Source organism: Numida meleagris, chromosome 1 (assembly GCF_002078875.1).
Source record: "Numida meleagris isolate 19003 breed g44 Domestic line chromosome 1, NumMel1.0, whole genome shotgun sequence".
Taxonomy (NCBI): Eukaryota; Metazoa; Chordata; class Aves; order Galliformes; family Numididae; genus Numida; species Numida meleagris.
In genome coordinates this window covers 154171959-154194598 of record NC_034409.1, presented here as the reverse complement: position 1 = coordinate 154194598, position 22640 = coordinate 154171959, and the positions used below count along the sequence as shown (strand labels likewise).

The 22640-nt window shown below is 37.8% G+C and overlaps 2 protein-coding genes across 2 annotated transcripts in view; one reads left to right on the top strand and one right to left on the bottom strand.

Annotated features, from left to right (window-relative positions):
* On the bottom strand, positions 1193-22638 carry DIS3 (DIS3 homolog, exosome endoribonuclease and 3'-5' exoribonuclease). The gene is made up of 21 exons (XM_021417476.1): positions 22315-22638; positions 19585-19742; positions 18690-18880; positions 18504-18577; positions 17205-17372; positions 16142-16306; positions 15378-15491; positions 15156-15293; positions 14171-14317; positions 12789-12905; positions 11906-12007; positions 11269-11333; positions 11087-11171; positions 10407-10534; positions 9883-9969; positions 8641-8797; positions 7009-7223; positions 5978-6146; positions 5373-5531; positions 4845-4967; positions 1193-1403 (listed from the first exon to the last, which is right to left on the bottom strand). The coding sequence occupies exons 1-21, from the start codon at positions 22543-22545 to the stop codon at positions 1314-1316; spliced, it is 2883 nt and encodes a 960-aa protein (XP_021273151.1). The 5' UTR covers positions 22546-22638; the 3' UTR covers positions 1193-1313.
* PIBF1 (progesterone immunomodulatory binding factor 1) overlaps positions 21979-22640 on the top strand; it is a 116970-nt gene continuing 116308 nt past the window's right edge. Inside the window, exon 1 of the mRNA XM_021417494.1 lies at positions 21979-22329. The gene's annotated coding sequence lies outside the window, so the exon portion shown is untranslated. The remainder of the gene's footprint in view (positions 22330-22640) is intronic.

Genomic DNA, 22640 nt, shown 5'->3' with positions numbered 1-22640 from the left:
GTCATCAATGAAGATACTGAAGAGGACAGGCCCCAGTACCAACCCCCGTGGATCACCACTCGTGACCAGTCACCAGCTGGATTTAACTCCATTCACCACCGCTCTCTGGGCCCATCTCCCCAGCCAGTTCTTTACCCAGCAAAGAGTGTACCTGGCCTGCTCTTAGGTTGCTTTAAAGTCTAGGACAAAAATCACCATTTTTGTGGTGGTATGGTTTATCTTTCCACCTTTACATTGTGCATGTGCGCACACAATCACCCATATCCCTACGCTCCAATCTAATGGAAGAGAACTTTCCCCAAAAGAAGTATAAGCTTCAGCAATTTAACCAGCAGAGTTGGTCTTCCTTACAGAACATAACTGAATGCAGGTTGTTCACTGCCAATGGACTGTTAGCTTTTATGAGTAGCTCAAGACACTTACTGCAGGCTTTCTTTGTGCTTGTTTGCAGAAGAGTATAGCTGCCATATGTTACCGTTCTTCTCAAGCATGGGATAGTCTTGCTTTGTTAGCTTGCTTTGAGCTAAGAAGTGAATTCCTAATGTCAGTTTCTGGCATAGAAGTTCGTATTGTCTTCTGAATGGGATATACTTATTTACCATCTTCCTTGGATGAATCAGGATTGACACAGTGTATTTTATAACTGACAAATAACTGACAGAAGCTGTGTGAAGAATGGGTGGATACAGAAGTGACTCAGTAAAAATGTGTGGGTTTTACTATTGTGCTTTTTTCTTCTTTGAGCTTAAACACTGGCTATTACCCTTTCAGGCATGCTAGCAGCAGTCCACTGGACCACAGCATTACTGCATGGGGAAGGCTGACTTAGAAGAAACAGTTGGGAGAGCGTGTTTTTCTCGCTCATAAAAGCCATGATTTGGTAACAATAGCTGTACAGCAAAAATCTGTTCCATTTAGCTTTGTAAAGTGATTCTTCAAAGCTTCCAGTACCAGTAAAAGAAGTTTATGAAATTGGGGTACATAAATATATAGTGTGCTCTGTTCAGTGATATAGATATTTTTGAGATGACAAAGAACCATAATGCCATTTAAAAAAAAAATACTATGAATATTCTGTTACTTTGGAGAAGTATTTATTTGCATCCATACAATAAAACTACAGACTTTTTTGGTTTTAAAACTGTTATCCTCTTGCACACATACAAATAGTAAAAAAAAAAAAAAAGACCAGTTTTACAAATTATTAAAAAGTGTATTTAAAAGTAAACTGTATGTTTCTATTATTTTGCCCATAGGGAAAAATATGCAAATACAAATAATTCACATCTACCTTTATTAACTATTCAAGCTCGCTACTGTTGTAGCTTCTTCTTCTTTTTTTCTGGTTCATTGTTGCTGCTCGTCTCTGCAGATAAATGTGCAGGCACACCACTTGTAAGTATCTACAGTAAAAAAACAAGTCCAAAAAATACATTTTAGCTTACACTATTCTGGTAATACGTTTACCTTCTACAACTACGCTATCGTCATGAGAAAATACTCTACTAATCATCTGAACAAGTGTTTAACATCACACAGCTATCACAGTTCGAACACTAAGCAAGAAGCAGCAGCATCCCTCCCAACTGAAGCACCAGGAGTTATTTTGCACCATGTTTGCTGGTGTTTACTATGCCTATCAAACTGAGTTCCTGTCAGGCTCAGTGTGTGGCTCTGAATGTGGCCCAGCAAAGGGACGTTACATTGTGCTTTGGGAGAAATTGGAAAAATGGAAAGCAGACCACGTAGAACAAGGAGGAATTAGAATAGAGAAAAGTCTGTGTCTTTACAGAGGCATACTGAATTGTACTCTAGGAAAGATGTCATTAAAAAGTCTGCTATGCTTTCCTTGGGAATATGTAAAAGAGTAGCATTCAAGCAGGTGAAGCAGGATCTAGAATGAAATGCTACTGATTTAAGTAACTGAACCAAGATGAGACACGTGTATGCTTCTCTGCAAGTGAGTCTGTGGGCAAACTGCAACACCTGACTAGTAAAGAGGTAACAGGTACTTCAGAAGCCTGATGCAAGGAAGTAATTACTAAGATTTCAATATCAGGATATAAATGATGTGAAAATTGCAGGAGCATATACCAGTAGAAGAGTCATGCTGCATGCTCAAGACAAGTTATATTCTTATAAGATTACAATTAATTGCATCAGAGTAACACAGGCATCTGTATTGGAATTAAAAACCCACCACCATAAGCTTAAGGGTATGGATTTGTTCAGTGACCTAGGATGAAAACAATCATTACGACAAGCTAAGGAATATCAGACTGTGAGAAGAGAGAACGTGGAAACAAAAATTTTAATTATCCTCAGTGAGTAAATGTCACAAGAAAGCACCAAACATCCTAGCTTTCTAGGCTGTGTAACGGTGTGTCTCCTGGAGAAACTAGAGACCCCGTGAAAAGGGAAAGCAGCTCTTGCCTGAGGACCTGATTAAGAGTCTACCCACAGAACAACCCCTGTGACTTCATTTCAGTGTACTTGCTGGAATACACCATCACAGTAAAAGCAAGAAAACTTCATGTTTGGTATCAGCAACATCAAGAAATGCAGTGAAGATTTTAATAAAGGCATCGCAAAGAAGTAAGATGTTTTCAAGACTGAGATGGAATTAAAGCAAATTAATACCACCACGAAGTAAGAATATGCCATTTATCAATAGAATTAAGATAACAGCTGAAAGAAGTCAACAGTGATTGTTATTACATATCAAAAAACAATCCTTTAAATAAAAACCCTATCCAAATGAAAAAGTAATAATTGTAAAACTAAGTTAAATGTTAAATCAAGGCCAAACAAGTGAGGAACATTAATAGCACTTCTTCAAGTGAGAGGCAGAAAATTCTTCCTCACTCCTCCATCAGGATGCAGCTTGATGTTAACAAAAAGCCAGCAGAGGAATGATCAGAAGTTAATCCAAGTTCAGCTGAAGACGAAGAAAGGGTAACAGCAAATGCCAGGACTCAACAATATCCCTCCATACTTAAATCAAGTATAAGAAAAGTGTTAGCTAGCAACAGTTGGTGTGTATAAACTCACTGCTTAAATTGATTTTGCTACTAGAAGAAATGAATGATGATGAAAAGCGTCTCACGTAACATCATACAAAGCAGTAAATGTGATGCTGTGTACATCTGGCTCAGCTCACATTTTGAATCATGCATGCGATTCTGTTCCTCCCAGCTCAAAACTCATACAATAGAACAACAAAAAGGTGACAAGGAAGATCAAAGATACAAAATAGTTTCCAGAAAACCAAGATCTAGCAGAATAGATAGAAGTACACAGAACGGAGTGGCAAGGGAATGGTAAATGGAATGAATAAATGAAGAGTTTATTTCCTACATTATGAAGAAGTATGTTATCAAATAACAATATTAGGCATCAGACTCAAAAGAAAAGAATAAGGGCTTTATCATACACGGTGAGTTGTGGAGCTTATTGTCACAAGACAATGTGAGAGACAAATGTAAGTCCGGGGAGAAAGAAAGTCATTAAAGAAATTCACAGAACAAGATAGCATCATTACCTCTGGAAGATAAACATGTGCATTCTGGGTAAGACAGCACGTAAACTGCAGAATGCTGGAAGCTCTGAATGCACACAAAGGGGATGATCAGTGTATATGTATCCTATTTCTGTATTCCTTCCTTACTAATAAGAGTTACAAGCAACAGACGCTTAAGAAGCCAGATTGTTCTGGATTAATTAGTACTGTCAGTCCTCTATCAAGAGATAAACTAAGATTACAGTACTGACTTCATTATAGAGGAAGGACTTTTCCTCACATTAGCTTACTAAGAACAAAGCATGTTGCTCAGGGACTGGAGCAAGTGCAAGAGCAGCGTTCTGAGCTGAGCCTAACAACAGCAGCTCTGACTAATGCTACCTGGTGAGCCAAACTGTGGGCAGCTCAACATTTTAGTGTGTACCAGGATGCACAGCTGCTCTCTTCTACAGATGTTATCTACTATTTGGAATCACAAGGGTTGCTTTCAACTCAGACTAATACAAGAGATCAAAATGTGTTTGGAAACATGATTTCTCAGGAAAACCTAGCATACATGTATAAATAACAATGACATTTTATTTTCCCTTTTTTCTCCCTACGTTATTATATTTATTCATTTTGTATACTCCATTACTGCAACCACCTGTTTACCAAAAGAGTCACATGCAACATAATGCAAGTGCACAGTCTTGTAATGCCGTGCAAAAGACATTCAGCAGGCCTCAGGTATGAGACCAGCTGAAAACTCCAATGTCTCAGATGCAGAGAGAAGCAGCTAAAAGCAGAAACAGTCTTTAAAACCAGACACACGCTTATTAACAGATAATACTGAAAGAACTGTAATCGAGAGACTTTTATATTGTGGAAGCTGTGGTAAGAAAGCACTGCCATCTATGTAATTCTCTACGTTCATTAAAAAACCAGCAATTACAGCTTCCTTCTAAGGAACCCATCAGAGTTGCACAGTAATTTACTGGAGCTAAAAGAAGATCCTACTGAGTTTTGGCAGAATTTCAAAGAGATTTGATTACAGAACCATGAAACTTAAAATACTATTTCAGCAAATCATCGTCCTTCCCATGGTTAATATTCCTAATGGGCCAACAAAGGAAATTTCATTCAGAACCCTTTATAATTTCAACAGACAGTAAAAGCTGATCTGTGATTTAATGAGAATAGATAAGAAGCTAATCACTATAACTTGCTGACTGCTTTTTTGGTTTGGCTTTTTTTTTGTTTTTGTTTCTACTTTTAGGTTATATTTCAATTTTAGTATATCCTGAGCTTAAGATTACTAAAACCCACAAATCTTGTGTCTTACCTTTGGTTCTACCAATTCCATCCGAATTTTCTGATGCTGAATGTTGGAAGCATCTAACGTAATGTTCACTTTAACTTTGTCAAACACATGTAGCGTTGTGTCTGCCACAGTAAGCGATGGTACCTAGAAGTTCAAATTTTGCATAAATACTTACTGCTCATAATGTGTCTTACATTTTTATACAAATAAATATTTTTATGGATAGTTCTTAATGTATTAATATTCATTGACACATAACAGGTTATGATCCTGAACGTCCAGAGTGTCAGGGTACAGGTACAGGTTTGTGTGGTATTTAATTGGATCACTAGATTCTGTCTATTACAGAAACCCATTCTGATGACAGAACCTTTTTGCTTAAACTTACAGAAGACCACAACAATACTACTACTGCAGATCAATAAACTTGAAATTAGAGAAGCCTCTATGACCCGTCTAACACTACTAGAATAGATTTTAGTCATTTTGCTCACTTACCTCATGGAAAAAAAAATAAAGGCAACTAAGAATAAACCTTATAAAACGTACCTCGTTGTTATAATCCAGTTTTGGTGTTGGTTTATCTTTTTCTTCAAAGAAGACTGTTCCTTCTAACCCAAACTTTGGAATCAAAACCACAACTGCATTTCTTCTTACAAATAATATATATGCATCTTCATTCACCACTCCCTTAGTTTTGAAGAACAGCTGTAACAGAAGTTGGAACAAAAAAGGTATTAGCACATTCTCTTCTGGATTACAAATATACCAACTTAAAACACTCAGGCAAATATAAATCCATAGTTATTATTACACAACATATATTACAAGTTCGTTCAAATAATTACACTTGCTATTTACAATACCACTTCATTCAGTGTATTTGTTAAAAATGTACATATATATATACAAAACTAACAAACAACAACCTATATAAATAGTTAAAAGCATCCTCTAGAAATGCAGCTCTAAGCTTTTCAGTGCTAGGACTGTAATGTTGAAGCTTCTTTAAGGAAAAGCAGCACTTGTCCGTAACAATTCCTGCAGCCTTACCACTGCTGACCAAAGCACAGCCTGTTACTGCTCAGTGTTTCCTCCCTCCAAGGGCACCATGAATCCCCCACAGATCACGCTCACATCTCAGGAGTATTTACCTGCGTGTGGAATGCAACAGATGCTCTTTGCGCATATTGAGCCATTTTATGCCGGTAATTGAGATTTTTACACAGATCTGCCAGTTTATGTTTATCTGTAAGCTCTGGATAGGTGCTGTCTGCTCCTATGGCCACTGCCAAAAGCCGATGCACTATAATGTCGGCGTACCTGCAAAGGTCAGCAGTGATGTGTCAAAACATTTGTATCAAGTTTCTGACTAACATTTTGCTTTTTTTACACATCTTCTTGTTCAAAAATTCTAATAGTAACAGTCTGCTGATAACTCCCTATATTAACTAAAAGATCACATTCTCTCTGCTGATCAAAGATATACTCTGCAGAGTGTATATACTATACATGACACTGTTTTCTTTTTAATCTAACAAAGTCTTTACTACATTCTACCAGTGCAGCCTGTATTACTGAATGCCTACAAAGAAGAAATAAAGCTTTATTTTTGAACTCAAGAATGATGTTTCATTGCAACAGCTTAAGCCCCTTCCTCTTCCCTTTCTCAAGAAGTACGAAAACTTAATTTCAATGCCCTTAACCTGCAAAGCATAATCACACAATGCTCCTGGTACAAGGCTTTTACTTCAGCCAGAAATTTTTTAACAGATCTGTTAATAACAAGGATTTACTACTGGAACTCCAAGAAGTTCTAGAAATTATCCACACAAGAGAGACACCACATTAACTTTCCAAGAAACAGAATTTCATTACAATATATAAGTTAAAATAACAAATTTCATTAACAATAACTAGCAATTTTTTATATGTAGAATATAAAAGAATATAAGTGTATACAATACAGCTCCCACCTGACAAGTGGCCATACACTGCCTTACTCTCTGCTTGACTTATTTAAGGCTAAGTAAAGTTGGTTTGTATAATACTTATGGTAATGTAAAGCCACTGCCTTTCCAATTCAAATTTTAAGCTGAAAAGAAACACAACAATCTACAATGCAATCTCTTCATAAATAAATCACTTCTGTCGTCTGAAAATATTGTAAAATGAAAGAAAGTACCTTCTAATAGGTGAGGTAAAGTGGGTATAAATAGGTGAAGCTAAACCATAGTGATGAAAATCACTATCCATTCCCGAACAGAAATACACAGCTTGCATCATGCAGCGAGTGGTCAAAATTCGCAACAGTGTATTTAGGTATGGGAAAGCAGGAGATTCCGCTTTGTCTAACGATTCTGCTAATGCCTTTGCAGAGTCTGTCTTAATTTCCAAATTCTGGAGAAAGCAAAAAAAAACAAAAGGAACAGATTATAAGCAGAAATACCACAGCTGAAGCCATGCCGCTCTTAGTAACTGTAACAAATTTCCTATCTCATAAATTCTGAAATGTAGACAACAATAAGATGGTCTTACACAAAACTCTTGTGTATCACTGGCAAAAATGCATAGCTGACAGTGGTGACTATGTTGCAAAATAGTGTTTTGTAACTGAAAATTTGCTCTGTCAGTGTTATTGTGCTCTTTGTTGTAATTTCCAACGAAATAAATAGGAGGCATTACTTTCAGAGCAACCTAGGTATTAAAATGTACACCTGGAAAAGTGATTTTTAGAATCACTACTGTTTTATTCCCCATTCACTAGTGACCCCTGGCACACACGGTATGAAAGCACAAGAGCAGCAGAATGTTCCATCTACGTACACCGCAAACAGCAAAGGGGGAGGTAGAGATCAAACTACAGGAATGTGACTGCGTGTTTATTAAAAAATTCCAACAACAATATAGCATGCAAACATCCCATTGCGTTGGCTCTTTCTGAGTAGTTAAAGTAACTTTGGTTAATTAGAAGAACTTCTGTCTACGGAAATGAATTTAGCCTTCCAAGTAAAACATGGCTTTGAAAATCATTTTCAAATTAGAAATGAAAAGATGTCCAGCTTCATAAGAGAGGAAAATTAAGTGTATTAAGTGTGGTTTTTTTTTTTTTTTTTTACTCCTCTATTAATATTATTACACTGATATAATTTAGGAGTTTTTCCTTTTTTATTAAAAAGAAAAAAAAGGCAGTGGGGCACAGAATTGCATGGAAAGGAATTTTCAACTCAAATGAGAATGCATAAAAGTCAACTTCCAAGTTCAACTCAAATGGGGACTGCAATCTTAGAACAGAAGATCCTGAAACTGGAAAATTATTTTTTTATTCGTTAAGACTTGCTAATCAAATCAGAATTGTTTCAGGCTAAACCAACCCCTAGCCGATCTAAGGAGAAGATGGAAAGTGAACACATGCAAACATTTTCTTACTTCCATTCTGTAACAGAGATGTTTCTTGCTGTAACTGACAGACTTAAGTACAGCAACAATGTATGTGATTCAAAGCCAAGAACTGTCTGAAAAATAGCACACATGGCTTGGAAAGGAGAAAAGTGATTCACTAGCAGTTAAAATACAGAAAAGACTTAGCGTTACCTGCTTTCTTTTCCTGAGAAAGGTTTTGTTTTTTTTAAAGCACAGAGTTCCTCTTTTCATCTAAAGGTGCAGACACCTTACTGCAGGTACCAGCAGTTAAAAAGCATACCAAGATACGTCTTCAAGACACTGATTTCCAACTGCAATTCTTAGACAAGTTGCCAACCAGACAAAGCACAGCTTTTTGAAATTAATTAAATTAATGAGAATGGTAGAAACCTGCCTTGGACTTTGCTGCCTTCACAAGGATGTCATAATTCGATGGAGGAGGAGCGGGGTGTTTCCGGAGCAAGGCAAACTCTGGGAACTCATCATAAATTTTTTGTGCTACAGAGACATTGGCAAGCAACATGAACTCTTCAACCATGGAATTTGTTTCTCTATCAACAGAAAATATTTTATATCGTTAGAAAAGTATTAAATTAGATACTCGCTTTGTGTGCCTAATGAAGAAACACTGCACCGTCTTAACAATATTATATAACACTATTTAGTAATCTAGCTTTTTGAATATTTCTATGGTACAAGTAGGCAAACATTTTTAAGACTAAAAGCATGCCAGACGTACTTGCTAAACTTCAAATACTGGGACTGAAGAAAAAAAACCGAAATATTCTAAAATAACAAACCCAGATAAAAATACTCTTTAATAGCAATGCTATTAAAGAGCTGGACATTAGGAAATACTACTTTTCTGAAAGAGTGGTCAGGCGCTGGAACAGGCTGCCCAGGGAGGTGGTTGAATCACCGTCCCTGGAGATGTTCAAGAAACGTTTAGATATAGCGTTGGGAGACATGGTTTAGTGGGGTTGTTGGTGGTAGGTGGATGGTTGGACTAGGTGATCTTATAGGTCTTTTCCAACCTAGCTAATTCTATGATTCTATCTCTGGACAGACTTCTTATTCTCAAGAATACTATTCAAGCACGAATACAAAGCTTTAAAGCACTATGTTGCACATCATGAAGTCATAACAACATACGCAACTGTAAAATCTGCATACAGATTTTAGCACAGAAAATATCTGGTAGTAGGACAGAAAGTATCTAGATGCAGAGACTGAAATCAGTAGCACCATTTAAAAAACTCCTCAGTAAGGTTGTCGCTATTACTCTGCACCTCTGCAACAATTACCACGTTGCTGTTGAAGTTTCAGTAATCCATGACTCCAAACTCTTTCTCTTTCTTTGTTAGTACCAGTAGAAAAACATCACAGAGACATAAGTGAAACGTGGAGAGCCTGTCATCTAGTGCTCCATTAAATCAGTAGCAAAGTCTTAACCTCTTGTATGAAACACAGTTCAAACTTACTTCATCAACACTGTAGTGAAGTTTCTTCCCAAACTTCTCCAGGATTGAGCTTGGACTACTATATATACTCTGTACACTAAAAGCTGTTACTTAAATACACCTATTGTTCCATCCCTGCCCCGAATTAAGCAACTCAGGAAAAAAACAGGGCTTACTTAAGTTCCTTAGTCTGCAGATCAATAGGATCATGAGTTTCACTATCCATGTGAAAACGAACTTCTGGTGAGGAAAGCGTCAAAGCTCTGGAAGACAGTTAAGTGGTATTACTGTAATGGAGAAACAGCAGCTGAGTTGCAGGCCTGTGTACACAACAGCTTGCTTTGTAATGAAATGGTAATTAAAAAAAGAAAAAAGGAATTAGCGTTCAAAATAGTAGAAATTGCTGATATACACCACTATTAGCTTCTACAATTTCAGATTTAAAGCGCTGCTTCTTTGGTTACTTGCATAACATCTGTAAGAAATTCATAACATCATTCATTCCACAAAGGATATCCCAAGTTTGTATTTTTTAGAGAACAAAGCTAACTATTTTTTATGCAAATCAAAATGGCAAAACGCTTCTTTCTCCAAAGATTTTCACTGGAAAAATGGACATAGAGCATCTTCATGTAGTTTGACAGCAAGAAATATAAAAAAAAAAAAGGAAAAACAATAACAGCACCACTGCGTGGTTTACCCATTATCAATTCTTTTCTTCTTCAGAATTTTTGCTAATTTGTTTAGTCCGCGTAGGCTGACAGTAATATCATCATTCATAGTCGCCGAATCAATTCTCATCTGTGCTTCAGCATACGTGAGAGAAGCCTTGGAGAGGTTTTTTTTAAAAGAAAAGAAAACAAAACAAAAGATCATAATACTGAAAAGCACACTTTCATCTTGCTGAAACTGCGTTTTGCTGTCAAAGCTCATTCACAATAGTAGAAAGCTTTACGTTCAACACCTAGATGTGTGTCATTCTCAAAGAATAACAGAACAACAGGACAGATCGACACAAGACTTCAAGACACATGGAGAGTATTGTTTTAAGATGCTGATCAAACATCAGCCTACTCCACTGAACTTGACTAAATGACTAGCCGGTGCATACCAACTATGTCCAGTGTGTATGTATCAATGCATTTATGCTTTTTAAATCAAATAACACGAAGTAATTGTACAAAAAAAAAAACATTGCAGCATTGGATGTTCAGAAGAACAGGGGAGGATAAAAACCATTTCCTTTGCTTTAGGACTTAAGCACCATTTTCTAACTTCAAGGAAGTACATCAGTAACAGAAACAGGAAAACTTCAGTATAAAATCTGTCATAAGAAGCAGTTTTTTTCTTTTAAACAAATACCGTATTCATCCAACTAACCTTGGAATTAATAATACTCTTTGTAAATCTGGTGTTTAGAATTTCAGCCTTTTGGTTCATCTCCCATATACACGAAAATGCAAGCCTACGAGAAGCAGGACAGGGAGGGAAATATGTTAAAATCCATGCACGCACATCTGAAGTTTCTTGTCAGGATCAAAATATGGATCATATATGTATACCTGTCCACATTAGATCTTAAGGAGCATAAATTGGAGCTAAGCAGTTCTGGAACCATATCAATCCTCTGCAAAACAAAAAATAAAATGCATCACTAGTCATAACTACTTAATATGGAGATTTTTAGTACACTAAAAGCTTGGAACTAATAATTTTGTTCCCCCCCACACACACTAAAAAAGCTACGATTTGTGAAACAAAAAGTAAGCTACTTCAGAAAAGACCTATTTTTAATTATCAGTTGTTTTAGCAGCAGTTATTTGTGAGATGAAACTGTGGCCTGCAAGAAGTTATAATAAACAAAATTAAGTGTACAGTTATAATAAATACAGATCATAGGAAAGAATAATTTAACCATCACAAGAAAAAAACAATGGAAAGGCCAAAACCAGGTCACTACTTCCACAACTTTAGATCTATCTTCAACAGTAGCCTAATCTCATGTTATTTCTTGTTTCAAACTGGAGTTGAAAGGAACAGTCTCTAAATAAATAGAACTGATTAAAAAGAAAACCCTTGTTGAGCAGAACGATAGAATCGTCATCTTGAGAGTGTTATACAAATTAGGAACTAAAAAAGGAAAGCAACGAAAAATCCAACCTCTTAATTGCACTAAAGCTTTCTGTACAGAAAACTTACTTTTTCACAGAGGTATACAGTTGTTCCTCTTCTTGCTGATTCCTCATCCAAAGCGTTTCCGGGACGAATAAAATGACTGACATCTGCAATATGCACACCAACCTTAAAAACAAAAACAGGAAGCGCCACATTATACATCTTAGGAAGCAAATGGGTCTCAACATAAAAGAAACTTCCTCAAGTTTATATTTAAAACCAAATTTACCCATTCCCTATCCCTTCCAGCAACTTCTATATTTACAAGTAAGAAGAGTTAAAAGCATTACAGAAAATGAACAGTTGCAGCAATTATGAAAAATAAAGCCATGTGTTCATTTAGTGGAAAACTGCATTCATTACCAATTCAACTCTTTATGCTTCTTTCATTTTCTTTAATGCCCATTGCAAACTGGGTTGCTTGCTTTTCTCTGTTTGCTGGACTTCAAATTTTGGCATTCTCTGCTATTAAAATTACAAATTCACTTTAACAAAGAAAATGTGCCTATATCAAATATAATGAGGTACGGAGCTCATGTTAATCTTGTAGCTTTTTAATGACTTTTTTTAAAAATAATTCCGTAACTATTACAGCTGTAATAGCTTTCTCGTAGTAGTTCCTTATCCCAGCCAGAGATACCTGTGTCTATACTCAGTTAAAGCAGTAAATAAATTGTGTTGCTTTCTCACATCAAATGAGCAGACAGCAAGGTAAATTTAGAAGACGTTCAATTACCACTTCTGATACTGATATAATGCAAGTCAACTATGTTTCTTTATTCCCATCTCACAGCGGGGCACACAATTAATTTCTTTCACAACAGACCTAGAGTTTTGCTTGCATCAATTACTATTATCGCTACTGACTGCTTTGAAAAACAAATAAGCAAACAAAAACCCAACCCACCTCCAGATTTCCATTTTCCATTTGTCTACAGTGTAATGCATCATCAATATCTGTACAGCCAGGAGGATCAACACTACAAACACACAGATGCCTCAAGTCCTCCCTATATTTCATATCCTGAAATTAAACAAGGAAGTTGTAAGGAACATCCACATCAAAGCAGAAATAAAAATAAATGATAATTTGAGAAAGGCATTTTGTGTAAGACTTTCCAAAGTAACAAAATATTTAAAGAGCATTTTTAAGTACACAATTTGCAATATTATTTAACCAAGCAGAAAAAATATGCAGAGACAACACTGATAACAAAACCAAGATAGTGATCAAGTACTGAAACTTCATCTTAGAGCAAACAAAAGGAAACAGAGGATAAAACCATGCTCTTTCCACCATCTCAGAATTGACAGGACCAGGAATCAAGATTTTTTTTTAAGTGAAATCGTGACTATGATGTCCAGCTAAATAGTTTAGGACAGGAATGCTCACAGCTAACCTTAGCTAAGACTTAGATGCCTACACAGTTTAAAGGAATTGAACACTTAGGAGGTATTTACTTTTTGAGCAATGGTTACAAAAAGATCTTACTTAGATAGGTATCTTAGAGCAGACAGCCAAATTTAGATAGCTTATATAAGTAAAAACACATCCATCGGTTTCTAAGCTCAAAAGAAACAAGTATATAATAAATAATAAAACTAGACTGCCTCAAAGAAATGAAAATACATGAAATGCTCAAACAAAAAAAGACCATGCCCCAAAACCAAACCAACTGAAAAAATCCACCCCCCTAAAGTTCAAAGAGTTTTCTTTTCATCTTAAACCATTTCCCACACTTAAGATATTGTGGAGAATCTGAAATTCATTAACATCAATTAAAACAAGCAATTCTGCAAACACTAATGTTCCTTCCTCTGATTACTGTACCAGATTTACTGAGGGATATTAAAGAATTTTCTCAGATTATTTTGGTGATGACATATAGGCTATGGCATTTGGTTACAAACCTATCTAGTGAGACGGAGAAAACCCACCCAGCTTACAGATCATTTTTTACAATTATATGAATTCTAATCTCCCACCTTTGTCAAAACAACTTTTTACAAATATTTTCAATTAAACCTGCACCAACCCTGGTGGTTGTTTTGGTGATTTTCTTTTGTTTTGTTTTTAGTTTTAACATGTCTACCTCTACCAAACACTTTTAGGCAAAACACAAAGTCTTGTGGAGAACATCTTTCCTCAGAAAATCAGGCTAAATGTTCAGAACAACTTGAATTTTAGGAAAAATTTTTTCCCCTCTATTTTTGGTGCACTAGAATATTGAAGAATATTGTAATTTGAAGCACGCACAACAATTACTGCTATAATTTTAAAGCTATTACCTTTTCCGTAATGCTCCATGGCATTTTTGGTAGGAAACTAAGGACAGTCTGAGAGAAAGGTTGATGAGGGACATCATGTTCAAGGAGAAGAACTTCTGTCTCAGTCTCTTTATCTCCAGCACTTCCCAAGTTCTTTACAAAATGACCCTGAGAAATAACATACAAGTGTATATGTAAATATACACATATATAAACACACATACATATGCCACACACACACACGCACGCATGAACATCAAGCGATACTATTTATTCAAAAGTAAATATGTGAAATGAACCTAAAAGGAATGCTTGAAACTGCTTTTTTTTTTTCCTCTAATCGACTCAATCTAACTCATTTTAAGTAGTGCAATTGCAATGTAGCGTATATTAAACATGCTAAACATCACAATAGCAGCTTATAACTGGCAAACAGCTGTCTAGGTTTATTTAACAATCTACTCAGCATAAATTAAATTTCTATTTTATTATTGGAATAGCTGATGCAAATGATGATGTTTCAAGGAAGTAGAGAAGTGAAATCTCTCTATTCCGTATAGGGCCACAAAAATGATCCATGGAATGGAATGCCTCTCCTATGAGGTCAGCATGGAGAAGAGAAGGCTGCGAGGTGACCTGATTGCAGCCTTTCAGTATCTGAAGAGGAGATACAGGAAAGAAGGGGACAGACACTTTAGCAGGGTCTGTGGTGATAAGACAAGGGGAAATGGCTTCAAACTTAAAGACGGTAGATTTAGGTTAGATGTAAGGAAAAAGTCTTTTACAGCGAAGGTGATGAGGCACTGGAACAGGTTGCCCAGAGATGTGGTTGATGCCCTGTCCCTGGAGACTTTCCAGGCGAGGCTGAATCAAGCCCTGGGCAACCTCATCAAGTGTTGGATGTCCCTGTTTGCTGCAGGGGAGTTGGACTAGATGGCCCTAGTCTTTCAGTCTAAAAATTAGAAGTCAGATAGATAAATGTTAAGAAGGAAATACTAAAACTTACATTAGGATACCTAGAATTCCTAGGCCAACCATCGATAGCAACAATTATTCTTTGTCCTTCCAATTTATCAGCTTGCCTTGTTTCTATTCGGATCCGAGGAATCCTGCGATCAGCTGGTGTAAACAAATGTCGCCTTGCCTATTAACAGACAGAAAAAAGAACACATTATTTCTACTTTTTTTTTTTTTTAACCCTTCCCTTACAGTAGCTCTATTACCTTACCTCTTTAATCTGTGACTTGGAGAGCATGCCACAAAATGGTCGCCAGTTTCGCTTTATAATACCCACTACTTTTCCTGTAGGTCTCAGCATGTTCTTGTTAACAGAAATCTTCAACTGGGACAAGAAACAAAGGTCAAAGACCACAGAACTCTTTAAACTCAGCGTGCATCTCAAACCTTACTGGTAACAGGTTACATTTCACTACAATGCCATGAACTCTATTATGACATCATAAACAGAATAATTCCTCCCTGAACTTCTTAATGCTTGTAACGACTACTTTGTTTTCTCATAGACATAGTTTTAGAACAAAGAACAGAAAAAGACTAAAGAAATGCTATTCCATACACTACAATCTCTGCTCATTCCCCAACTATCTCTATTTTTTTTCCCCAAACTTTTATTTTCATTTTTAAGGAGCCTTTTTATGCTACTTGAAAATTTATCCAGCAATTCTAAACACAATAATTAAAATGTAATCCCATGCAATTCAGTGGGAAGATCATATTTTTAAAGGAAATGCAAATATTTATTGGACAGGGTACACATGTGTGTGCACACATTAAGCAGAATTACTGCAAGTAGCTAAAGAGTATTTTATAACTAGTTCCAAATGTATGTGTTGCCATTAAAAGCCAGCTCTCACTGTAACAGTATATCTGCACATCAGAATATAGCTTTGCATTATTACTTGGCTACCACTCAGCAACATTTTTCTCTTAATAAAAAGAGGAATCATAAAAAAAAGCAATTTTATTTCATACAATGTTTTCTTTCTCCTCTTCAGTTTCAATGTCATCTTCATGCTGGCCATCATCTTGCAAGACCACTGAGGATGGTGCCACCCATTCATCTTTTGCCAACAACTCCACAGCTACAATATCTTCATGAACTGCTCGGTTTAAATGCTTAAGACCCTGTATAATTATCTGGAATTTTAGAAAACAAAATGGAAATACAAATGTTTATGACAATAGCAACAAAAGACTCAAATCTAATCAGTCTAACAGAAGAGTATATATGTACAACAGGCTCCGCGCTCTAAAGAAAGTTTAAAGGCATGTTTGTGACACATTTCTTCCTCTGTCTAAGTTTCTTTTGGTACTCATGACTTTATTTCAGAATTCCAATAGTGCCTGTAAAACCATTTGTTTTCACAATTTTTTTCTTCTTCAAACCAGACAATTCTTCTATTTTTGCAGACTAACGGCTTCCATATATTGCTGTGAAATTGGAATAAAATAACCTGAGAGCCAAGGAAGAACCATCAGCTGCCACCAGAAATAGGGAGCAAAGAGGCAACTGCTGCTGTTTGGAAACAGTATCTGTCCAATTCTATCAGCTGCAGGTACAAAAGCCAGCAGGTAGAAACCAAGGTAAACTGCTCAAAGGGCAACAGCCTGAAAATATCAGGGCAAATAATGCAAGAGAGTCCCACAAGGGCTCACCACAGTTTTTCTGAAAATCTTCCTGCAAGTTTATTTCTTTTTCACCACACTTCAAACAAAATAATTTAAGAAAATACTACTTCAATTGACTTGAATATGACAGTGTTTAAAAATCTAAGATTCCACTTTATTAGACACTTTTTCAAAAAATAAATTATGCCTTTTAACATATTCTTTTTTGAAAAAGGGCATCTTCGGTATTTCAGTGGTCTTTATCCACAAAAACAAAGCAAAAAACCCATGTCAGAAAAACAAAAAGAAAAGAGAAAAAAAATAATACTCCCATTTCACATCACTTATCACTGTGAAATAATTATGTAATCATCTTCAGTAATGACCAAATAAAATTCACAATGTGAAGTCAAAATCAAACACCCACCTCTTTGTTTTCCTCAGCATCTCCATGAACCCAAACAGTAGCTTCAAGATAATTATCTCTGCTTGCTCTATAGGTTCCTTGGAGGTAAATGCCAGATTTTATTCCTTGCTGCAATTTGCTAAGAGGAACGTGTTCTGGGAAAATTATTTTGCCACTTTCTATTTCTTTCTTCAAGGGAAAAAAATGAAAAGAAAAATAGTCTTTTTCATCCATAATTACTCCAAAACCAAGCTGAGGAACATAAAACTCAAGCTAAAACTCCAAAATTATAACTATGTACAGAAACATATTTGTGTTAAGAATGAGAAGCTAGGATTACACAAAAATTTTTCTAATGAAGCACAAAAAGCATTAAAACGTGACAACACTGAGAACGTCTGTTTCTCTTCCTGCTTGCCTGCACTGACTTAAGAGGTTACTACACAAGTCACGTAGACATTTGCTTGTTTTTATGTATTGACTAAACATAGACTTGGAGAAAACATTAGTATAGTACTACACAGCACACAGTGTAAGCAGCTACATGAAACATTAAGAAAACACATTACTGTGATTAAAATCTGAAGCAGTCAACCAGTTAAATTTGAATGAACTGCAAATAACTGCTGAAAAGATCAGTTCAGCCTCCCACTCTTGGATGTTCCACTCCAATCTATTACAGTAACTACGATGGAACTATCTTCCCATTGCTTTAGTAGTGTTAGTTTTCAGCTACCTGAGTTTTACAGGGCATGCCTGGATGGGGCAGCCTGTTCTAGTGGGTGGCAACTTTGCCATAGTTTGGGGGGAGAACTGGATGGGTTTTAAAGTCCCTTCCAGCCCATTCTACCATAATTCCATGATGACGAGGTAACCCATCTTTGAGCTGCAGCATGCAATTCTATCAACTTAACTGATGACTAAATCAAATCTTTTCATCAAAAATGTTTTTGATAAATAAGCTTTTAAATAACAGACACAAAACAAAGATTCTAGATGGTTTGCAACACAGACTTTTGAAGTTTTTAGTTCAATTATTTGCAGTATTTATACACTTCCTTGAATCACTTGTTCAGATTCTCATCTTGGCAACTGGCTTTTTACAAAGAACTAAACAATACCTTCCAATAGGCATATAAGCAGCACTGAAAATAGCCACAGTATACTTTTCAGTTATCAAAAAGTTTTATTGTCAAAATGGTAATAAAGACCAGAGTCTTCATTTTCTGAACTGATGCTAGTACTCTGACACATGGCATACAATAACAGACTGCAAAATATTTTATAAAATAAATTAACCAAAAGAGAATAAAGACATACCCCTTCATCAGATACGCAAGCAAGACGATCTACAAGATCAGGATTATCTATCAAGCTTTTAATATACTCCTCACCTACAAAAGTACACACAAATATTTATGCAAGAGAGGTACTGAATTTAGGTATGAAGACACTTAAAATTTTATACCTGAGCAATAAATTAAATACTCATGCCACGGAACTTACACGTATAAGCAGTTATCCCTTCCTCAAGAGCTTTCTCCTTATTATTTCTGTCATTTGTAAGAAAGATAACTTGGACATCCTCATTCTGCATTTTCTTCAAGTGTTCGCTGTACCATTTGACTGCTACCCGAATGGCTCTGTCATTGCGGTCATTAGAGCTTTCTCCTTGCTCTTGCTCTATGTATGTCTCTCTAAAGTTTAAAAAAAAAAAAAAGTGGGAGGGGGCGAAGGTTAGCAAAGCAAACTGGATAAAACAAAGAGTCCAAACATCTATCTATAGTTACAATTACTACTGTTTTCAGATAAATAAGATTTAAGATTGTAAGGTCAAAAGAATTATCGCTGTACCAATTTTTAAAACATGTAACACTAAAGACCACTGAAGGCTTAGGAGACAGGATCAAGAAGAGTAACAAGGAAGTTGCAACCTCCTCACTGAGGACTGAATAGAACAGCATTCAAGAAGAACGCTGCTACAGCCATGACACTGCTGTAGCAGAAACTACTTGTGAGTATAAATGAAGGCAAATTAATTGCATCTCCATTTTTCTGCCACTAACCGACTAACAGATTTCTGAATTCTCCTCCAGATTGAACTGGCACTATTAATAAAGCACGGGAATATGTTTAAAATGGATAAGCACGATTACATTGCTCATGTTAAAGGTCTTGCCTGACACGTTCATTCAGTATTTTAATCACCTTTTCAGAAAATACATGTCCTAATACCAATTACAAAATGAGAAAGCTCCTGTAACATCCAATTATTACCCAACAAGATTTCTTAGAAGTATCCAGTGTTGTGCACATCAGTCTCAATTTAACTGCCTAATTCACACGTTCCACTTCTTTTACTGAACTTCAGTACAACATTATACCCTACTCCGAACCTTACCGATGATGTTCATTGGTGAAAGAATAGAAGTGTTTTTCAGGGTTTCCAATCACGTCTCTAATTCGTTTGTACACTGGTGCACTCCGATTCCTGACCTCTTGTAAAACTGTCTGTAGTACAATGACATTCTTAATAACAGGGTCTTCAAGAATATCAATCTGAGGAACAAAATGGAAATGCATCAGAATTATTTTTTTTTTCTCCCCAGTAACTGGAATCGAAATATTTGCTTGTTTAATATGCAAAAACTTCTGTCAATCATGATGCACTATTTGTACCTTTTTCTCTCACTGCTGGGAATCTGAAGAGAGTATTAAGCTGCACCTTTCTCACACAGGCAAAAAGTTTAGATTGGGCTTTCCAATCTCTTGGTGACCTCAGTTTTGCTGAAGTGAAAATGAGATCATCTCCCTCATTCTGACTCCCACCACATGCAGACCACATGTATGCAGGACTCCAATCAAATTTAAAGCCAGGTCTACAGCATAAATTTTATTCACAAGAACTTAGTGCTCGTAAATTATAATCTTTGTAAATACCAGTGCTGCCCACTGTATGACTGTGTGAGTAAACCACAAAATAGTATCTGATCGCTATTACAAAGCTAACATGAACTTGCCTGTGCAAATGTAGGCTTAAGTTCTCCAAAACCAATTCCACTGTTGGACTGCAGTTTTAAATTCCCCAGATTCAAATCAACTGGAATCCTGTTAGCTGCTCTTCACCTTCTCAACCACTGAACTTTTTGAGTACTTTTTTTTTTTCTTTTAAATACAGCACTGCTCTTTTCTCTGTTTCTGACAGCCACGGTGCAGAGCCAGGTCCAAAAACCCATGCTCCTGTCAAGAGAAAAAGATGCATGCTTCATTTTTGAGCTTATAATAAGCAAATGTGCAAACCTATCTCCAAAAAGAGACAAAGATAAGGTACTGAAGGGCATGACTGAAATCATTTAAAGCAATGCCAGATTAAGCTTCTCTGCACTAGATGTTTAGGTTATCTAAGAGACTTAGAATCATGTCAATGGGGCAAGAAATTCAATACTTTTCTACAGACATGCTGAATTACCAGGCCCACTATTACTGTTGCAATCTTGTAGCTGGGTAAAAACCAGTTCTTGCTGTCACCACAACCACCACATCCCCACTGCTCTGGTTCTTAGCAGTGTACCCTGGCAAATTCTCTGAGTGTTCTATAACATATCAGGACTTTGCCAACAGATCCCAACAAGTCCATAGATAATAGCCTGAAAATATCTACTGAAATGTTGATGTGGGAAGAAAATTCTTACTTACAACTATTCATATCGGTAACTGTTAAAATGCCAGAGGGCTCCTGAGTAACTGACAACAGCCTTCATGAACTACTCAAGATTGTAGAAAAGTTAAGGTTGGAAAAGACCTCTTAACATCATCTGGTCCAACCACTGACTCATGACCACTGTGCCCACTAACCTATGCCCCTCTGTGCCAGACCTATATGTTTCTTGAACACCTCCAGGGATGGTGACACCACCAACTTCCTTGGGCAGCCTCTTCCAATGCACTGCTGCTCCGAGAAAAAAATTATTCCTAACATTCAACCTGAACCTCCTCTGCTGCAACTTAAGGCCATTACATCTTGTTCTACTTCTCCCAGTCTTGAGCATCTGCACTGGACTACTGTATGTTCGACAGATGCATTCGATGGTAACCAAAAAACCCCTAAGAATTCAGGCCTCCAGGCTGCTGCTGCTCTGTCTGCACATCAAGCCTTCATGCAATTAGAATCATAGAATCCTTAGAGTTGGAAGGGAGAGCCATCTAGTCCAACTCCCCTGCAATACACAGGGACATCCAACACTAGATCAGGTTGCCCAGGGCTTGATTCAGCCTCGCCTGGAAAGTCTCCAGGGACAGGGCATCAACCACATCTCTGGACAACCTGTTCCAGTGCCTCATCACCCTCACTGTAAAAGACTCTTTCCTTACATCTAACCTAAATCTACCGTCTTTAAGTTTGAAGCCATTTCCCCTTGTCTTATCACCACAGACCCTGCTAAAGTGTCTGTCCCCTTCTTTCCTGTATCTCCTCTTCAGATACTGAAAGGCTGCAATCAGGTCACCTCGCAGCCTTCTCTTCTCCAGGCTGAACAGCCCCAGCTCTCTCAGCCTGACCTCATAGGAGAGGTATTCCATTCCATGGATCATTTTTGAGGCCCTTCTCTGGAAGTGCTCCAACAGGTCCATGTCTCTCCTGTACTGAGGACTCCACATCTGGATGCAGTACTCCAGGTGAGGCCTCACCAGCGCAGAGTAGAGGGGCAGGATCACCTCCCTCGATCTGCTGGCCACGCTTCTTTTGATGCAGCCCAGGATACGGTTGGCTTTCTGGGCTGTGAGAGCACAATGCTGGCTCATGTCCAGCTTGCCACCCACCAAGTACTCCCAGGTCTTTTTTTGGCACGGCTACTCTCAAACCTTTCATCCCCCAGTTTGTACTGATAATGGGCTGCAAAGAAAAGTTCATTCTACGCTTGCGGAATTGCACGTGGGCCGAACGGCCTAAGCCAGGCCGGACTGGGCGATGCTGAAAGCTCCTCCCTGCGGCGGCAGGCAGACACATCGCAGCTCTGGGATCAGGCAGACAGCAGAGGGAATGCCCAGCGCGCTGCTGAGGGCAGCCCGAGCCTCAGGGCCATCCCCACCCGCGCGCGTTGATCCGAGGTCGGGACGGCCGCGAGGCGCTCACCTGGTGCAGGAGGAGGTTGGTGTCGGGCAGCAGGTAGTGCGGCCCGGGGCATAGGCTGCTGGCGGCGCCGCTAGGCCGCGCCTCGAGCCCGAGGAGCTGGTCGGGCCGGGCCGGGCAGAGCGGGCAGGCGTCGGCGCCGCAGGGGATGTCGTCGCGCAGGTAATGCTCGCGCACCACCTTCACCACAGCACCCGCGCGCGTCCGCTTCAGGAAGGTCCGCGAGGTCAGCATGGCGGCGGCGCGGCCTCGTCCCCGCGCGCCCCGCTGCGCAAAGCGGGAAGCGGCGCTGCCGCCGGGTCGCCGTGGTGATGGCGTCGCGCGGCCCC